At 34.1% G+C, this 20575-nt stretch overlaps 2 protein-coding genes and 1 pseudogene across 12 annotated transcripts; 1 reads left to right on the plus strand and 2 right to left on the minus strand.

The window, feature by feature from the left end:
* The first annotated feature begins 2905 nt into the window (after nt 1–2905).
* Nucleotides 2906–7612, plus strand: LOC142537156 (subtilisin-like serine-protease S; annotated as a pseudogene).
* LOC142524679 (pentatricopeptide repeat-containing protein At2g27610-like) lies at nt 6360–12102 on the minus strand. Of its 11 annotated transcripts, none has more exons than XR_012814941.1 (5): nt 9173–12102; nt 8784–8861; nt 8430–8505; nt 7619–7682; nt 6546–6668 (listed from the first exon to the last, which is right to left on the minus strand). XR_012814941.1 is itself a non-coding variant. In XM_075628772.1 (1 exon), exon 1 carries the CDS (start codon nt 11877–11879, stop codon nt 9255–9257), a length of 2625 nt encoding a protein of 874 aa, XP_075484887.1. In that variant the 5' UTR covers nt 11880–12102; the 3' UTR covers nt 9131–9254. The 11 variants fall into 11 exon arrangements, 1 of the variants encoding a protein (XP_075484887.1); XR_012814943.1 differs by having other exon boundaries at nt 8430–8536; XR_012814940.1 differs by adding an exon at nt 8963–9091 and having other exon boundaries at nt 8430–8861.
* A 3635-nt stretch (nt 12103–15737) lies between these two features.
* Nucleotides 15738–19427, minus strand: LOC142524709 (serine/threonine-protein kinase AGC1-5-like). Its single transcript, XM_075628786.1, has 2 exons — nt 18728–19427; nt 15738–16644 (listed from the first exon to the last, which is right to left on the minus strand). Exons 1-2 carry the CDS (start codon nt 19330–19332, stop codon nt 15846–15848), a joined length of 1404 nt encoding a protein of 467 aa, XP_075484901.1. The 5' UTR covers nt 19333–19427; the 3' UTR covers nt 15738–15845.
* Between the last annotated feature and the right edge of the window lie 1148 nt (nt 19428–20575).

Raw genomic sequence — 20575 nt, forward strand, 5'->3', positions numbered from 1 at the left:
ATGACCAATATAATTGGACAGAATGAATAATTTATATGTCGACATATCTATACGTATTTGTTTATATAAATAAAAGTGTTTATAATGAGTAAATCAGTTTTCATATTACAAAGCTCATTGGTTCTATCAATTTTGTTTAGATAAATATTGCATACAATATAACTGTTTTAATTGTACCTCATTAATTAATTTAATAAAATTATTTCATAATTACTATTTATATTTTTACATAGAAATAAGTACTTTTTTCATTACGTGAGAAATAGTCTAAAAGTCACGTTAATCAAGTATATCACATTGGATAAACTTTGTTTGTTCAATCTGTGCAATGATGCAAATATTCTCTACGCCGTGGATGATGCGATACATGACGTGGATGTTATATCCCTGTCTCTAAGGACCAGGTCTTCCCCAGCCTTCATACTTCAAAAATGCTATTTCAATTGGAAGTTTCCATGCATTTAAAAAAGGAGTCGTCGTCTCTGCATCTGCTGGGAACATCTTTTTGCCAAACACTGCAACAAATGTTGCTCCTTGGATCCTGACGGTGGCAGCAAGCACCATAGATCGAGACATTCGATCTAATATTTATCTAGGAAATTCAAAAATCATGCAGGCATGGTTATTGGAGCTCTCTTAGTAGAAAAAACTTTTCATACATAATATTCTCTCTTATGATTTGAGGACTTGTGTTCTGCAGGGCTTCAGCATAAACCCAACCAATATGGAGCGTTTTTACGTACTAGCATGAAGCACGTGCGATGCACGTAAATACCAATTATATGCTAAAAATTAAAATTTTGATTTTATAAAAAAACAATTTGAATCATTTTGTTATTAATTTGAATTTATTATCTTGTTATGTTAGACGAATAAATTAATTAAGAACTTATATAATTTACTTTCAAATTTTTTGTCAAATCAAAATTAAAGTTGTTAATTTTATGTTATGAAATAAATTATAAGTAGCACAATATATCGAACCAAATGAATTGAAACAAATTTTTAAAAAATATATATCCAAACATCACCTATAAGGCATAGTAAAATAAAAATTAATTAAATTATGGACTTTATCAATGTATAATCATAAGTTACATAAATTAAGCACACTAATGATAAATATTCATCAAAATTCAAAAAAATATCAAAACTAATGAGATAATAATATTGATAGTAAAATATAACTCATTTAAATAATATGGTAAATATCAAATAAAATCTGATAAACTCATAAATAATTATTAAATATAAAATTTAAATTACCGGTATGATTTTCACTTAAAAAATATAAATATAACCAAATACATAACTTGCATAAAAAAGGTTATTTTTTGTATTTGTTGAATTAGTTAGTTTGATTTAAAAATAAATAAATAAATAAAGATGTTAATATATCATATGTAAAAGCTCTAATACTTTGATAGATGTTAATCAATGATCATTATAATTTATATTTATTATAAGGATTATGTCATATATTATTTTTTATATTAGAAAATAATATTTCATTATGATATAACTTAATTTTATTTCTCTCACGCTCGTTTACAATTAAAAAAGTTTTCTATTATCCACATATTTATATGTATATAGAATGCAATAATTTTTTTAAATGAAATATGACATAATTAAATATTATAATGAAAAATAAAGGAATAAAGTCAAAAGCATAAAACTATAACCATAAAATGTGGTTAATTAGTATTTAATTATTAATTAATAAATTAAGTGTGAAATTACCACATATGTTAATTGATAATGGAAATAAGTAAACACATCCACACATTTATATGTATATGGAATGAAATAATTTTTTTTAAATAATGAGATATGACATAATTAAATATTATAATTGAAAAAAAGATAGGTGAAAAATTTAAAAACACAAAATTATAACCATAAAATATGTTTAATTAGTCTTAATTATTATTTAATAGACTAAGTGTGAAATTACTACATATGTTAATTGATAATTGAAAGAAGTAAAAATATGAAGGGTAATTACGTCCATTCACAATTGGAAAACATTTCAAAAATCCATACTTTTATAGGTATATATATACTTAATTATTATTTAATAGACTAAGTATGAAATTACTACATATGTTAATTGATAATTGAAAGAAGTAAAAATGTGAAGGGTAATTACGTCCATTCACAATTGAAAACATTTCAAGAATCCATACTTTTATAGGTATATAGATTAATTGTTGGAAGCGCCGCCGAAGCCCCTAACATAACCTCAGGAAATGCCAGGCAATTTATTTCTTACTAAATAGAATTCAATCATGTTCTGAATAACATTATATGTGAACATTCCATTTTATCAATCTCTCCATATCATGTCAGTTAGACTCTTATGTTTTTCATATCATTCGTGAAATCATAAACTGCAAGTCTTTTACATTTACTAATCACATAACATATACCCGTGCTCCCTTATCTTCTTGGCACTATCCTTCACCGTAAACACCATGTTTCAGAATAACATAACTAAATCTTGTAATGATAAAAAAAAAGTGACTCAAATTTAAATATAACTGCTTCCTTAAATAAGAATTATTACACATTTGAGCCTCGCCTTCTTGTTTCAGCCTCATATACCCACCCTAGGAGTGAACGTTCTGGCAGCATGGTCACCGTTGGTGACTGATTTCCTGCTGGAAGATCGATTGACTAGAACATACTATCAGGAACTTCCATGTCATGTCCCCATGTTGCTGGAATAGCTGAAATTGTTAAATTATCTCATCCTTCGTGGAGTCCAGCAGCCATCAAATCTGCTATAATAACAAGAAGTAACTTTCACTCGATAAAATACATCAGAATTTATTAACATTTTCCCTAATTGCTATATGTGTGCTTATGTTCAGCAACAATCCACGACAACAATAAAAACGCAATGGTTAGACTTCCGAATGGTACTCAAACTTCACCTTTAGACTACGGTTCCGGGCATGTAAATTCAGCTGCAGCAACTGACCCTGGATTAATATATGATTTTGATACAAGTGACATAATTGATTTCTTCTGCAGCACTGGTGAAATGTTACATATGTTCAAGTGATCAAGCATTAATTTCAGCTAGAGGTCTAACATCGAACAAAAGAGTTTTAATGAAGGGAACTACTCCAAAAAGACGCAATTTGCTGAAAAGTAACAGATCACACAAGTAATATACATTTATCTTTTTCATCGAGACAGAAATATGATTCTGAGCTGTGCAAACTTCTCTCAAAAAATGCTCACTGATCATTTGAATGAATCATGACGTTGAGTTGCAAGAAATTGCTATCATACACCAATCAGTTTGAACACAGAGAGATAGTAAGACATGATAATGTGTATTTTGCTAATATATTACAAGGATACCAAGAGGCTGAACTCTGAAGTTTGATTGTTTTTCTCTGAATGTGGGGGGTGACTCTGTTCTGTCTGTTTTTGAGAGCAAGCCAAATGTGATCCATACAACACATTCATGGGAATTTCTGGGCCTAAACAACATGCAACAATATGACAAGCCATCAACATCCGACATAATTGTTGGTGCCATTGACAGTGGTAAACATTTAACAGATATGTTTTCTAAAATCTTCCACTAATCTTATTCCCATGTGTGAACCAATTATATAACCACCGTAATCATCTATACTTCAGGAGTTTGGCCTGAATCCAAGAGCTTCAAGGATGATGACCTCAGTCCCGAGCCATCCAAATTCAAGGGCGAATGTTTGACTGGAGAGAACTCTACATTGTCAAATTGTAACAGGTAGCAACTCCAGCTCCGGAATCACTCTCTACCAAATTACTTCAAAAGATACACACACTATACAACCCCATGATTATTACTTCTAGAATGTAGATGATGCTGTTTGAATCCAAATCACGGAAAAATTGTAGGAGCTAGATCTTACCATAAAGGGTTTGAAGCAGACCTTGGGCCTATTGAAAAATGGAGTAGAACATATTCTTTATCACCACGAGATACCTATGGTCATAGAAACCACAATGCATCCATAATTGCTGGCTCAATGGTCCCCGATGTTAGATTATATGGAATAGGAAAAGGCACTGCAAGAGGAGGTGCACCAGGAGTTAGACTTGCAATATACAAAGCTTGTTGGTCTCTCGGTCTTGGATGACGCGCTATATGACAATGAAGATATTATGTATATGTCCCTTGGATCAGGTCCTCCCGAGCCTTTGTACTTCGATAATGCAATTGCAATTGGAAGTTTCCACGCATCTAAAAAAAGAGTTGTCATTTCTGCATCTGCTGGGAACAGGTTTTTGCCAAAAAACTGTGACAAATGTTGCTCCTTTGATCTTTACAGTGTCAGCAAGCACCATAGATCAAGACTTCCAAACTAAAATTTATCTAGGAAATTCAAAAATCACACAGGCAATTGTTGGAAGCTCTCCTCGTTCAAAACATTATCATATAACATATTTTCTCTTGTGATTTGAGGACTTACTTACTGCAGGGCTTCAGTATAAACCCAACAAATATGGAGGGTTTCTATGGGTTAATTGCTGAAGTGCCGCCGCAGTCCCTAACATAACTACAGGAAATGCTAGGTATTTTATTTAATAGTAAAAATAATTCATTTACGTTCTAAGTAACATTCAATGTGTTGATGTTTCATTTCATCAGTCTCTCCTTACAATGTCCACTGGATTCTATTTTTCTCATTTCATTTGATAAATCATAAACATCAAATATTTCTATTCACTGATTACAGAACAGCTATTCATGTTCTTGCATCTGCTTGGCAACATCCATTCCACCAAAAACACCATGATTAAGTAAAACTTACAAAATGTTCTATTGAATATTTCCATCCAGACATGAAACTTAAATGGCTTGGTTCAAATTCGAAATCGAACAGAATCGTCTTTCAAGCTGGGTGTGACTGTTAAAAAAACCAAGGTTAAAACACACTTTAATGGAGGCAAACACGAGTCAAGCGCGCGTAGATTGATAATTGGAGCGTCCTCAGTCTGTCCAGTTCATCATGAATCTCAAGTATATCGATTAGCTTTTAACCTTACTCAGAATTTCCAGTATTGATAAATTATGCAAGTTAGTATTCAAGCCTTCAAAGTGACTCAGCTTCAAAACTGACGAGAAATTTAATGAGCCATTGAGAATCCCTGAATTTCTTTTAACACTGTAGTATTTATTATTTCTCGGCAGCAAAGTTAATTTTTTATTACCGAGTGTTCTTAAATAAACAGGCACAAGATCCTTTATTTGAGTTGGTACAATCTAACATTTTATGTTAATGCCAGGGAACTTGTCGAACCTCAGATCATGAATCCATCTTACATTTTTAGCATCCATCTCGCAGATTAATATGGGTACACATTTAAATGGACTTTCACAAATGATCAACACTACAACTTCATCACTTCATTCTGAAATTTTCAACTCACCGTTTCTATTATGAAAACTCTCTTTCGGAAACTATACTTTTATTCTCACTTTACACACACTCACAATTGCTACAATGTTATCGGCTTGTTATAAAATTTTCAACTCTTTGTTTTTTATCTGTCAGCATTTGTAAAAGAAATACCTTATATCCCACTTTGATAAATGGAAACATCGTCATCTGCACACTTGAGGAGATCCTTGGTGACCGTAGAGGAAAAGCCATTTCCGTACAGGATGATGGTGGTGTGGGAATTATTCTGGTTAATCCACTTGCCAAAGATATAGGGTTTCAGTTCGTGCTACCAGCCACGGCAATCGGCCTTGAAGAAACTGAAGAGCTATATACATATATGGAATCAAAAAAGTATGTAGGCACTTCTGGTAAAATTTACAAGAAAAAGTTAACATAACATCAGGGATTCCAGTGCCAAATATTAACTTGACCTGGCAGTTGCACGAACCCAGTGGCTAGAATATCCCAGGCAACGACAATTATACCCTCTAAACCAGTAGATATTGCTTCCTTCTCATCAATGGGTCCAAAGGCCATCAGTCCAGATATAGTTAAAGTATCAGAGAACTAAATTTCAGAAAATGGTTTCTTGTGAAGTGTTTATGTGGAATGCAACTACTAAATTTATATAGCAAACACGAACTGTAAAATGATAAATAAAAAAAATGAAAGTGAATTCAATTTAAGTACAACTGCTTCTATAAACAAGAATACATTTGGCCCTCACCTTTTTTTTCAGCCTGATATAACCGCCCCAGGAGTAAATATTCTGGCAGCATGGTCACCATTGGCCACTGACATCACTGCTGGAAGATCAACTGACTATAACATAGCATCAGGAACTTCCATGTCATGTCTACATGTTTCTGGAATAGCTGCCATTGTAAAAGCATCTCATCCATCCTTCGTGGAGCCCAGCAGCCATCGAGTCTGCCATAATGACAACAGGTAATTTTGAATTAATAAACATTCCAGACTTTACCAACATTTCCCCTAATTGTTTTCTGGATGCTTATATGTTTGACACAGGAACAATCCACGACAACAATAAAAGTTTAATTGTCAGAAATCTGAACGGCACTCAAACCTCACCTTTTGACTATGGTTCCAGGGAATGTGAATCCAGCTGCAGCAACAGATCTTGGATTAATATATGATTTTGACACAAGTGAAATAATTGATTTCCTCTGCAGCACTGGAGAAACCCCTGTTCAACTGAAAAACATCACCATTAAAATGATATATTGTAAGAATACCCTTCCACCCTCCAATGATTTCAACTATCCTTCAATCAGAGTCTCAAGTTTGAGAGGAAGAGTATCAGTGCATAGAACAGTGACATATTATGGAGAAGGGCCCACTGTTTACAAGGCACAAGTAGACCGCCCTGCTGGTGCAAATGTTTCAATTGCTCCAGCTGAGCTATGTTTTGAAAAGATGGATGATAAAAAATCATTTAAAATTCATCTAAATCCTTATAAAACCAGTAAAGGAAGTTTCGTCTTCGGGGCATTGACATGGACGGACAGAATCCATGTGGTAAGGAGTCCAATAGGTCTCAATGTAGTTTCCTTGTAGGAATCATTTTACGCAGGAGGGGTATTCAAAGAATCACAAGTACATAACAAATCATGATACATGAATCACTTCATACCAAAACTTTTAGTTCACATCACAATATCGCATCTTATGCCACTCACCAAATGGTTCATTACTATGATGAATAAGATATTTCCAACTGATTACTGCTGGCCTCTTATATTTGTAATTTCCTAAACTTGTTTATATTTGTTAAACTAGAGAAAACCGCAGACTCCACAACATCATTGACCTAACTGGCACAGTTGCTTGGTTTTTTCATTTTTGATTCACAATTTTTCTATGTTGGAAGTATACACATTAATCCAACAATGTGTGCCTATTTTGATAATATCATTTATTTTAATTTGACATGAAATCGAATGGTAAAACATCTAGTTAGCCTAATTAATTCATGAGAAAACAGCCTCTAATCATTTTTCGTTGTTTTATTGCATTCTTAAACTTAAAAGATTGTACTTATAACGACAGGATCAAATTGATGATAAATTGCAAAATCATTAAAATTAAAGACCACATCTTGTTTTGTAAGAGTGAAGAACAACTCAACCCATGATGTGCAGTACATTCATTTTGTTACTCTATGCATAAATTTTCCTCGTTTCAACGGCTCAAATTTGTCCGAGTAACCTGCTTATGTCATGTGAATTAAGGAGGTCAATTGCGGGAACCAAAAGTTAATATTATTGAATATAAATGAATTTTCATTTACAATATACCCCCTTAGACTTATAGTTCAAGAAAAAAAAAGTAAACAGAAACTACGAGAAACAGATTTTGGAACCAAAAATGTGAAACTAGATTAAATTGCGTTTTGAGAAAGAGTATGGAAGATGAGATAAAAATGGCTTAGTTACATTTTGGGTATAACATTAAAGTTGCCAAGAATAGTAAAATGTGAATATGATAAAAATTGATTGAAATTTTTTTCAAATCTATGCCATATATAACCATGAAAATGATATAGGCGATCTTTGGAATACCTAATACATACTGCACCAACAGATTTCTCATATAACATATTAAAAGTAAAATCAAGAAAATTTTAATCCAAAGTTCCTAATTCCTGTTTCTTTTTGTCTATATAATTATTATTATTTATTTTACGATAATTTTTGTTTGTATCTTTTTACAAGAAAAAATAAAACAATTTGTTTGTTAATTAAAGAATATAATGACATTACTTCCATTTCATAACTGGTAAAAGCAAAAATTCAAAGGACAATGGTGTCTTTTAGCATTGAATGCTTGTTCCAAAATCTTGAACTCTTTGTTTCTATCATTGATCAGCTTTTATTGTAGCAATACCTTAGAATTGACTTTAACCAAGGAAGATGTATGCACCTTGAGAAAATCAATGCTAACTATCAGGTTTACCTGGGGTGCCTGATTTACAGACTACTGCACATATCCGAGCTCTACTTAGTGCATACCCGAAGAGTAGTTGTGGTTCCTTTGCATTAGAAATAAGGTATCATATCAACCTTAAAGGAGCAAATTGAGTTTCATATATCTTATATTTTGAAATTACTCCCCTATCATATGGCCCTAACATAATCAAAGCAATTGATGGAAAATATAATGGATGCTTTGAATCAAAAAAGATAATATACTAATCAGTGAAAATCTTTTCTCAAAACAACCCACTCATTGTTGCAAATAAGTACAATAGGACTTTTCAGAGCATTCTTGGATATCATTTTTATCATTACTAATGGAAACTGGTCTCACCCATTTATGCAAAGTTCAAGCCATCCAACGAAACATAGGCCTCTGTACATAACTCTGGTGAGCATCCTGATTCCTGAACTGTAAGCATGAAGAAATTCTCTTTACATCGAATTTGATTAAATTTACCAAGATTCGATAAAAGCGCGGAATGAAATACATAGACAGCTAAAATATGATACCTTCACTATACTTATAAAAATCAAAAAAGTTAAAACACACAACTAATGCCCCAGATACATATGAAGGCTGTCAGTCGCTGTGCGAATGTAATTTTCACTGGCTGTCATCATTTGGGATTCAGTTTTGGTCTTGCCGAAGGAAACCAAAATTAACAGAACCACCCTTCATATTTCTCATCGATAAATTTTAGAATTATACTTGCCACTTACATTTACATGGCTTTTTAGTTCAGGATCAAAAGACTCTCCCTTTTCTGTAGAATGAAAACTTGATCGCTTACAATTTAACATGCTACCAGTAATCCTTACAAGAGCATAAGCCTTCTTTAAAGTGATGGAATCGATTGGAATCTCGAACAATAATTTCTCTTCCTTCCATTTTTGATATGATCTTGATAACAGTGTGGCAGTCAACACAAACTCTAATATTTTTTATGATCTGTATGGGAATTCCTTCAGGTACAGAAATCAATCCAAATGCAATTGCCAGTCTCTCACTGTGACGAGAAAGGATGGCTTCTTTTTGCTCCTCTTCAATATCATGGAGAACATAGTTTGTGTCTGGCTGATATCCAGCATCCCTCAAACGAACACTTAATTCTTCCAGCTTCATATAAATGTGATCTGATAAAGGATGTGAAACATCACCAGCCATGAATGTGTGGGTCTTGTTCTTCACTTCAATCCAGCTAAAACCTGTTTCCTTTTTAACTTGTCTATCATCCATCAATTTCCTCACTTTCGCCCTGTCTCTCCACTGACCAGATGCAGCATATAAATTAGCGAGCAAGACATAGGCGGCTGAATCCTGGGGTTGATGTGAGATTAGCTTTTTGGCGGTAAATTCGCCTAGCTCTAAGTTTCGATGAACTCTACATGCAGCCAAGAGAGTACGCCAAACAGTTGCACTGGGAGGAAAGAGCATTCTGTTGATAAGAGCCATAGCTTTGTCCAGCATCCCAGCTCGGCCATATAGGTCAACCATGCACGAATAGATCTCCATTGTTGGAGGGATTTGAAGATTATGTACCATCATGTCAAAGAATATTTGACCTTCATGTACTAGTCCGGCATGAGTACAGGCAGAAATAACACCAATAAACGTAATTTCATCCATTTCCAAGTTTCTACTTTGCATTTCCTCAAATACCTTTAATGCTTTTTCCCCATAACCATGTTGTGCGTACCCTGAGATCATTGAGTTCCAAGAGATTAAGTCTCTTTCCCGCTGCCTCTTGAAGACTTCGTTAGCACTCTCAATATCTCCCTTTTTTGCATACATGGTTACCAGGGCACTACTGACAATCACGGCATTATTACAGCAAAGTTTGATTGAGCTTGCGTGAAACTGTTTACCTTGTTGTGCTGCTGCTCTGGGCATAGCACATGCGTTGACTATGCTAGAGAAGGTAAACTCATTTGGCCTGATACCATCCCTGGCTAACTGGAGAAAAATTGTTACAGCTCCCTTGATATCTTCTTCTTGTGCATATCCAGCTAACATTGCAGACCAAGCAACAACATCCTTCTTTTCTATTTGTTCAAACACTTTTGCCGCTTCACTGTTCTTTTGTATCTTAACATAAGCATCAAGCAAAGCTGTTCCAACTGGAGGCGAATTTTCATAATTAGATTTGATAATAACCGCATGAACTTGAAACAAAGCGGTAGTGGAAAGAGCTGCTAGTATTGTTGAATAAGTGAAATGATTTGGTCTAACACCTTGTCTTCTCATTTGGTGAAATAGATATATCCCTTGTGCCGCCTTACCATTCTGCAAGTATCCTCCAATAATTGCAGTCCATGAAACCACAGTTTGAACTACATCCTCAGCTGAGAATATCTTAAATGCATCATCCACCTTGCTAACTTTCATATAGGAAACCGTAAGAGCAGTTCTAATATAATCATGAAACTCGAAGCCACTCTTGACAACTTGAGAATGGATCTGTCTTAAAAAACCCAGTTCTTTGAGATTAGCACACAACTTAATCGCTGTGGCAAAAGTCGATTCCGTGAAACTTACACATGCAAGCCTCATCCTATAGAGCATCTGAAGAGATTCTAACTCAAACCCATTCACAAAAAGACCTGAAATCATCACATTCCAAGAAACCGCATCTTTGTACTCCATACGATCAAACACATGTTTAGCCTCCCTAAATAAACCACATTTATTATAGAGATTGACCAACGAGTTTTCAACAATTCGGCTTGTATCAAAACCATGCTTAAAAACCAAAGCATGCATTTGAGCTCCGCACTCTACCACCCCCTCATCCGCCAAAGCTCCAAATATAGTTGCAAATGTACAAGGGTTCGGCTCAATTCCCTCTAAATTCATTAAGCCAAAAACTTCCATGATCTTGTAAATCATCCCTTTCTGTGCATAACCTGTTAGTAATGAAGTCCAAGTAACTACATTTCTATCTCTGATATCATCGAACACTTTCTTCCCGTCATCCAAATTCCCACTCTTAATATACATATCAACAATTGCAGTTCCAACGCTAACATCCTCAAAAAACCCATTTTTAACACACTGACAATGTATTTGCTTACCAAAAACACAATTGCCCAAGCTAGCAGAAACTTTCAATATACAAGAAAGGCTACATCCATCTACTAAAACACCTGAGCGATTAATAACACCGTAAATATTCACGGCTTCTCGATTCAAACCGTTGCGAGAATATCTAAACAGAAAATGGTTGTAATATGCGATATCCTTGCACGTAAATTCATCGAACAGGTTGTACGCGTTATGCTGATGAGCTAAACTTAGAGGCTCACACTCATCGCTGATTTCAGGATTGAATGCAACCGCAGAAGAATGCCAGCACCCAAAGACCTGAAATGGGCTCCAAAAATTGGACAGATATCTGTGGTTTCTTACAGTACATCTTGGAACGACCATCGTGGATTCTGCGAATTTCTAACATGCATCATGCTCCAATTGCACACAAATGATTTAAAACACAAACACAAAAAGAATGATAATAACTCTTTCTCGATAAAATCTCTCGTAGCATTTTTGCGAAGAATTATGCCGGGAAATCTTTGTCTAGTTGCAAATTTTACTGCATAACTGAAATTTAATATTGGTGCCAACCCAAAAGCTTCAATGCGAGTCCGTCAGAGATTTGGTTATGTTTAATTTAATGTTTTATAATAATTTCGCATCAATTAATTTAGCAGCTGCAACATTCAAAAGAATTATTATTATTATTATTATTATTATTATTCGCATCAAATAATATTTGTGTGCTTTTCGCAAATTTTCAATTTTGTATGTAATATAATACAAATATAATAGACTAATCAAGTACATAAATGTTTTGATTTGAAATCTACATATTTGAATTTTGAGATATTCTTTTTGGTTCTCCACTAAGGAACGCCCACGTTACTTTTTATATATATATATATTATTTTGTTATTACTTTTTTTAAAAAAATGAATGGGGTGAGCTAAACATTAATTAGATGTATTAATATTTTATATATATGTACATTATTTAATTTAATAATGTATTTTAATAATTAAATAAAGATTATTCAATTTTAAAAATAATAATAATAACATATTATTATAAAAACATATTATTATTTATATAAAATAATAATAATTTAAATCTTGTAAATAATTTGAAATTGAATTTATGTAATGTAAAATAAGAATGAGATAAATGAGTGGACAACGAAACTTACAAATAATGAATGTTAATGTTAAAATGAATGTGGTAGAATAGATATGTCAGTAAAATGTGTATGTGGCATGTGGACCCTACAATTTTTGCTACGGTGGTGGGTGTTGTAAAAGTAACGAATATGGATGCCCTAAGATGTTTATAATTACAAGAAAACTCTGGTTTCCGTAAATAGTCACGTATATCGTGATTTCATAATTGACAATAAAATTTACACAAAAATTTCTTTGAGATCATGTGTCAATTTTATAATGCGGGTCTTTTATCCGACCGAACACATGGAAAAATATTATTTTTAACATAATATGATATTTTTCCTTACCCTGTGTATCAGGTACTCCAACTAAAATTACCCAAATCTAACATTTATACATGTGATAAGTTAACTTGTGTCTCTAATTTCCTCACAGCTCATTGCTATGTATTAGGACTTAAGACGGGCTGCGGCATTAATTTAAGATTTCAATACATCGATACGGATTATAAAATGGACGATAAACTTTTCATTGATATGGAAATTTAACATTACAAAATATAAAATATTATTTTTATGTAAGTTTTTACTTGAGAGAGGGGATCACTTTGCTGTATATATATAATATACGTATAATTAATTCTAAATTAGCTCATAAATAAATAAATATTTTATTAAAAATAAATAATAAGGCTGCAAAACCCATATCATAGTTTTTAGTCAACCCAATCTTATAGGAAAATTAGGCCCAAATAAGGCCCCAGCCTCCCAATGGGTCCACACCTTCAAGTCCAAAATCTATCTTCCATGTCGAAGGTATGCTCACAATTCCACTCATCTCTTGGTTTTTGAGTAAATTTCAGTGATCGTTGAAGAGTTTTGTCAGCCATCCCTCGACACCTCTAACGTGGTCCATGGCACAGAGGACAATCTGCAAAGCTTGCTTGCTTCTTAGGAGTATGGAAGTGTCAAATGTATCCCTGAACTAATCGATCACCCGAGTTGATTATCTATCCAAACTCTTTCATTTCGGATAGATTTGATAGGACACAATGATAGTCGAATCTTTCCAACAGGATGATGTTGCTCCCTGTTAGCATTAAAGACTGCACCGATTCGGATCCATAAGGGAAAGAGACTAAAATCTGTGTTTATCTGAATTTCCTTTAAGCTCGCTAAAAGCTTGGCCCAAATATCAAACCCAACACCAATAAACTTAGTAAATTGAATCTCGGGGGGATCACCACTACTATTCACATCAATATAATTTTCTGTTACCCTCAGAATTCATTTTTTTTTAATATATAAATCTGATATCTAAACTCGACCCCACCCGACCCATCATCATCTAGAATAAATGACCAAAAACACAAGAGGATGTTCGAAAAACCAACGTACCCCAATATCTATTATTGCAAAATCTTTAGCACGGAGTCGATGAAGACAACTTAACCCCACATTCTTCCTTCAAATGTACCCCAAATCACGTGGGGGTGGGATAGCTTGCTTTCCGCCATAGGATCTGTAATGCCATGGATGTTGGCTTGATTGTTTACATGTGTATTGTCGAGATCTCTTAAAATAACTGTAAGGCATTGACTTTTGAGGGATAAGAAGCTGAAACTTATGGCTTTAAATCATTCCCATTAGGAAACTTTCTCTTGTCCCCCCAACCCTTTATTATTATTGCAAGAAAGCAGCATTGGCTACCAGTCAATTTTATATTTTATACCATTTCCGGTGGATGGACTCACCCCAAATAGTGACAGATTTAATGCGTTCACGATTTCTGGGCAAAGATTGGTTCACGAACTTTGATATCAGATGATACGAATGTTTCGATCATAAGATTTGTAACTTCGAAACTACGCGTTAAAGATTACGTGGAAAACGATCAAACGAAAACGCTTGAGTTATGCCATTTCCTTAATGGATATGTTTGGGTTCATTTTCATTGTTGGCCTGACATATTTGTCCACAAGTATCTGTGAAAGCTCTCACGTGAATTTCGTTTTGATAGCCTATCCAAAAGAAAACGCGGTTTATTTCATCATACCCATGCGAGCATTGCCCCCATGATAGTATGGATGGTCAAGATTTGCGCATGCATATATAGGACCCACCTTTTTTTTTTAAATTGTATATGTGGCAAGATTTTACATGTTAAAATGAAGTGAGGGTAGTACCCACATAGGTAGGATCTCATTAACCAGAAAACGCATGGTGGAGCCATGGACCTTATCGCCTAACATATAATATGTATGTCCTTCTATGCTATATCGGGTGTGGGTGTTACACTTTATATATATGTGTTTTTTTTTATATTTCTTAAACTATAGGGTGGCGATGGCTCAAACTTGAGCCACTTACAGGGTAAAAGTAGGTGAGACCACTTAGACCGAAACTCGGTCTCCATACGTACGTGTTTGGATACGTGTATGTATGTCAATTGAGAATCATAAAGACTAAACTGAGTAAAAATGTTAGATGTCTTCACCAATTTGGATTTAATATGAGAAAATACATTATAGAATGATAAAACAATTTCTCATTAATATTTCCACAAATCAATGGTCTTAGGAGAGGATAATTTTCAAAATATTTTGTTTCTCTAGCAATCATATTTTATTAGAAAACATTTTGTTTATAGAGAACAGTGATCAACGCGAGAAACGAGGTCTCTCTTGTTTTTGTTCGTTGGGTTTTTTTTTTTTTTTTAAATGTTAAACTAATTTCATGCTGAACATCCTACCAAAATTTCAGCATTTTTATTTTATTTATTTTGAATCAATTCTTCTTTATTAAGAATATTACATTTTTTTTTATCATTTCAGTTATCTATATTTATCAAAAACTATTTGGGATTAATATATAATTCTGCATACCTTTTTAACTATTATTATATAACTTTTTCTTGAATATATTTTATATATTTCTAATTTAATGATATAAAAATCACTATTTTCATATAATTTCAGAACGTAACATAAAGATTAAAAAAATTATAATGTTATATATCGATCAGTGACAGTGATTAATGGGATGACGTTTTTTCTTATTTTGTTTAATTTTATAAATAAAAGTAATTTTATTTATAAACACACGTTTACATATTTGAAGAAAAACATCTCCCTATGGAGTATGAGGAATTTTTTTTTTAAAAAAAATCTCCTCAAAAAGCATAATTACATTCAATTTGACTAGTAATAGTCCACAGGAGGTTCAGGGCAACATTCATCAGATAGAAAATCTTTGCTAAATGGAGGAGGAACAAAAGGTGGACTTGTGCATCTCAACAATGCCCAATTCACTCCTTGGAAAAATGGGTGGTGTTTGATGGCTGATGCACCCATGGTTGATCCAGTTCGTCGCACCGGATCCTTCACGAGCAATTGCGATATCAAGTCCTTGGCCGCGGCTGGAATCGCCACCTCTTTCGGGAACTCGAGCGCTCGAGCGATGATATTAGCTAGTGTTATCTCGTGGTCCACCCCACGGAAAGGCGTCACACCGTAAAACAACTCGAATATGAATATCCCTAGCGTCCACCAGTCCACTGCACTACCATGCCCTTCTCCCGAAACTATCTCCGGTGCCAGGTACTCGTGCGTCCCGACAAAAGACATCGAGCGAACATCAATGGGCTCAGCCACGAACTCGGGACCCATGTGGCAAGTCGACTTCTTCTTGCGCTTGCGCTTAAGATGGAAGCATGATGCAGCGGGGACTATACAACTGGGAAGAATGCAGGAGGTCGAGCTGAAGGTAGGCGGGTCGAGGGTGTACTCATTCGACGGCGGGGCATTGGGCGGATTTTGGCTGGAAAATACTTGAGCAGGGGTGGACGTCGAGTCGTCACATCTAAGCGAAAGGTCGAAATCGGTGAGCATTATATGACCATCCGATCGAACTAACACATTTTCCGGCTTAAGATCGCGATATACGATCCCCATCATGTGAAGGTACTCTAGAGCTACCACAACCTCAGATGCATAAAACCTGTTGACACCATGAGATCAATAACTGATGATGAACATCAAGTTGCCAATATTAGAAATTTTTATACGTATAACTTGTGTTTTTAACTAAATCGGCTAAACTTTTTCATGGACTGAAATTTGGCACTTGTGAATCTTTACGTAACAGATTGAGTTAAAATAACAAGTAAGATCCATGAATTACGTTCCATCATCCTCCTTAAATTCCTATTGTTTGTCCTTATATTTTTCAATTTCTATATTGACAACAACTTCCCTAGGCTTAAGTTATCAAGAAAACGAAGCGGGTAGGGACACAAGGAGAATGGTGAAAAAGTAGGTCAATTTCAAGGAATCCCCAAATTCCGCATAAGTTAACGGAACACATTTTATGGGATTTTTCTGGCATCTTGTAATAATAATATAATAATAATGTGTATAAATATATATATTATTAATAATCATATAAATGTGTATTATGTATCGACAAAATAGGAAGAAAGAAAAAGGCCCATGAAACTTTCTACCAAAAATGACTGCCTAGTGATTAGTAAAAAGGAGCATCTTCGAGAAATAATCACAGGCCACGTGCATTAGATGCATCCCACAAGGTCAACCATAATATATATGATAACAATAATACTTCCATATTTTTTATATTTGTTATATTTGACTGTAACCACCCTTTATCCAAAAATAAAAAATAAAATCGGGAAGATAAGTGTCAAGTTTAATAATATAGGTAAAAATTTGTGTTAGACGATCTCACGGGTCGTATTTTTTGAGACAAATATCTTATTTGAGTCATCCATGAAAAATTATTACTTTTTATTCTAAGAGTATTATTTTTTATTGTGAATATCTGTAAGGTTGATCCATCTTACATATAAAGATTTGTGAGACGCCTACTCAATAATATATTTTCACATTTGCACAATATAATCATAATTACAATAATAATAATAACAAAGTTCAAAAACAAGGAAAGTCTTTAAATGAAGCCATTTTATAAACCAATAATATGTTGTATTATTAAAATAACTAGTCTTGTTAGTTTTCTAATGTCCTGTATATTTATAAAGTATCCCTCTCCCAAAATGTATAAAATAATCAATATATACTGTTTTTAGGGGACAATTAAAAAAAATAGCCTTGTTTTTTAATTCTTTAGACTAGATATATAATCTTAGGCAAACACTTATATACAAATAAGCTGGTGCCTTATAAGACAGGTCATATAATTTTTTATCAGTGATACAGATCAACACTGTTCATATTCACAATAACAAGTAATATTTTTTCATGGATAATCTAAATAGAAAATCTATCTCACAAAACTCACTCGTGATATCGTCTCACAATAGTTTTCGTGTATACTAAAAATCATATATGTAAAGGATCATTGAAATTTCTCATAATAATTATCCATCTATCCATATGTCTAGACATTTTTCCCACAAAATGCACATTACTCTGATGTTGACTTAATATATTAATATTAATTAATATGAACTAAATGCACGTAACATGTGCTCTTAAATCTTAATGTACAATGCGGTTCCTTGTAGAAACTCAATTAAAAATTAATTCATTTCGCAAAAATAGTTTTACAATATTTTGATATATTTTTACGGTATTTAAAAATTGAAACAAAATTTAGAGAAAAAAATGAAAATATAATATTTCTAATAAAAAAACATTTATTGATATTTTAATAATAATAATATAAAGATGGACAGAGCTTGAGAGTCTCTTACCAACCGAACAGAAATACAGTAAATTTCAGTTTCTCCATTAATTTAAAGACTGTGAACCCATCAATGGAAGATGGAAAAGTTCCCCCATTAATGGCCAACGTCTCCGCCAGGTGTTGGCCCCACCTCTCAACCATCACCCGTCACTCTCCCAACTTTCAATTTCAAACTCAAAACTTTTTGAAACATCCCACTCATTAATGGCGACTGGACTGGATAGACAAATCTCGATGTGTTTTTAGATCAATTAAGGATCCAGCTTGGATTGGATTGGATTGTATCATTGGATGAATCTGTGATAAGTGCATGTTTGCTGGGATTGATACAGTAATGGAGGATATAGTGGCGTACCTTACGGCGGATTCGGGGAAGCGTTTGCACGGCTGGAGCTGGCGGAGGACGTGGAGATCTCCGCCGGGGCAGAATTCCGTCAGCAGGCACGACCATTTCGGAGACTCGATGGCGGAGTAGAGCGTCGGCAGAAATGGATGGTCCAACATTTCGAGGATTTCCTTCTCCGTCCTCGCTCGGCCCTCCTTATTACGGCTCGCAATCTCCCTCTTGTCCATCACTTTCGCCGCGAAGAGCGCCGTGGATTTGGGTTTGGTAGTCTCCGCCCCGGATGATGCCAGCGCCATCGGCGGCGGCGGAGTATATGGAGATTTCAGCTCGGCTAAGTACACCGAGCCGATATCTCCCGCGCCGAGTCGATGGAGGAATCGGAGGTCGGAGAGGGAGAGACACGGGAAGCGGCGGACGGAGTCCCAGCAGGGGTCCCCGGGAGGTGCCGTGGAGGATGAATGGAGTCTGACGGCGGTGGAGGGAGGGAAATGGGCAGAGGCGGAGGTCCAGTCGGAGCCGGAGCTGGTGGAGCGATGGATATCGGTGGCGGTGGTGGTGGAGTTGAAGCTCATGCTCTGGAGGTCGTCGGAGATGTCGTCCACCCATGGCTCCATTAAGAGTGGCCAATTGGTTCAGTGTTGGGGAAGGGAAGAAGTAAAAGAGTTCATTGGGTAACGTGGGGCTTTGTTCATTGGGTATTGAGGAGGATTGAGTTGGAAATATAAAAGGGTGCATTGAGCCCGGAATTCATGTTTTAAAATCTTCTTGGACTTGCAAAAGCACAGGCCCAAATTGTACTTAAAATTAAAAAATCAAAGAATAAATCACTTGATAAATAATTGACTAACTTGACTTAATAAATTAAAACTAAACAAACAAATTAATTAAAGTATAAACTTTTAATTAATTATATATATTAAATTATAATTAAATTTATGTTATATGAAATAATGTATATAGTTTATTTCTATTAACATAAATTAATGATTTTAAAATTAAATATTGTATTATCAATAATAATATTTTAAATGTTAAAAAATTTTTAATATCGTTTTTATGAGAATGATTTTTTTTTTTTGCTTAAAATTTTTACACCAAAAAATTTCTAAACATCAAATTTAAGCAATAAATGTGTGATATCAGTGGTCGTTCTACCGATATTTTCAATAAAGAGCTGCATTTGAAAAAAATACATTTTTATGAACCTCGTGAAAATATTTTTATAAGTATAAGTAAAATATTTTTATTCAGTGTCATACAAGATTCTTGTTCTTATCTGAACATCTAATTGGAAAAAAAAAGTGGTATGAACATTTATTTCTAGCATGATACAAGACAGAAAAAGAACAAATGAACATTCTGTTAAGGTACAAAACTAATAGCATCATAGACATTAACCATAAATCAATATTTCATTTATTTAAGAAATGCATAAAACCTACAAAAAAAATATGAGGAAGCAAGCCCTATGGCTAATCCAGCAGCAAGAACGTAAGCAGCAGAAATCAGTGAATTCATGATAAGTTCCTCCTACCAACAAAAAGAAATGATTAATAATACAATCAACCAATAAATTGTCAAATTAAAATGTTTCAGAATTTCTGATAAAACAATTTTGCAAGGTTTTTCAAAAGCTTTCCTATACACTCCTCTCATCTGGATTTTAGCACTTGCCATGTCAAAAATCACATATAATTTATCACTTAAAAAAATACACTTCTTTAAAACATAATTTACTTGCCCAATGGATCGGTGCTCCCACGAAACTCTCTGGCACAAATGCATTGCTAATGTCCAACTACTATTTAGCTTTTATTCGGGTTTTGTTTGTTGGACTTATGTGTATTGGGCTTGGTC

This window comes from Primulina tabacum, chromosome 2, assembly GCF_025594145.1.
Source record: "Primulina tabacum isolate GXHZ01 chromosome 2, ASM2559414v2, whole genome shotgun sequence".
NCBI lineage: Eukaryota > Viridiplantae > Streptophyta > Magnoliopsida > Lamiales > Gesneriaceae > Primulina > Primulina tabacum.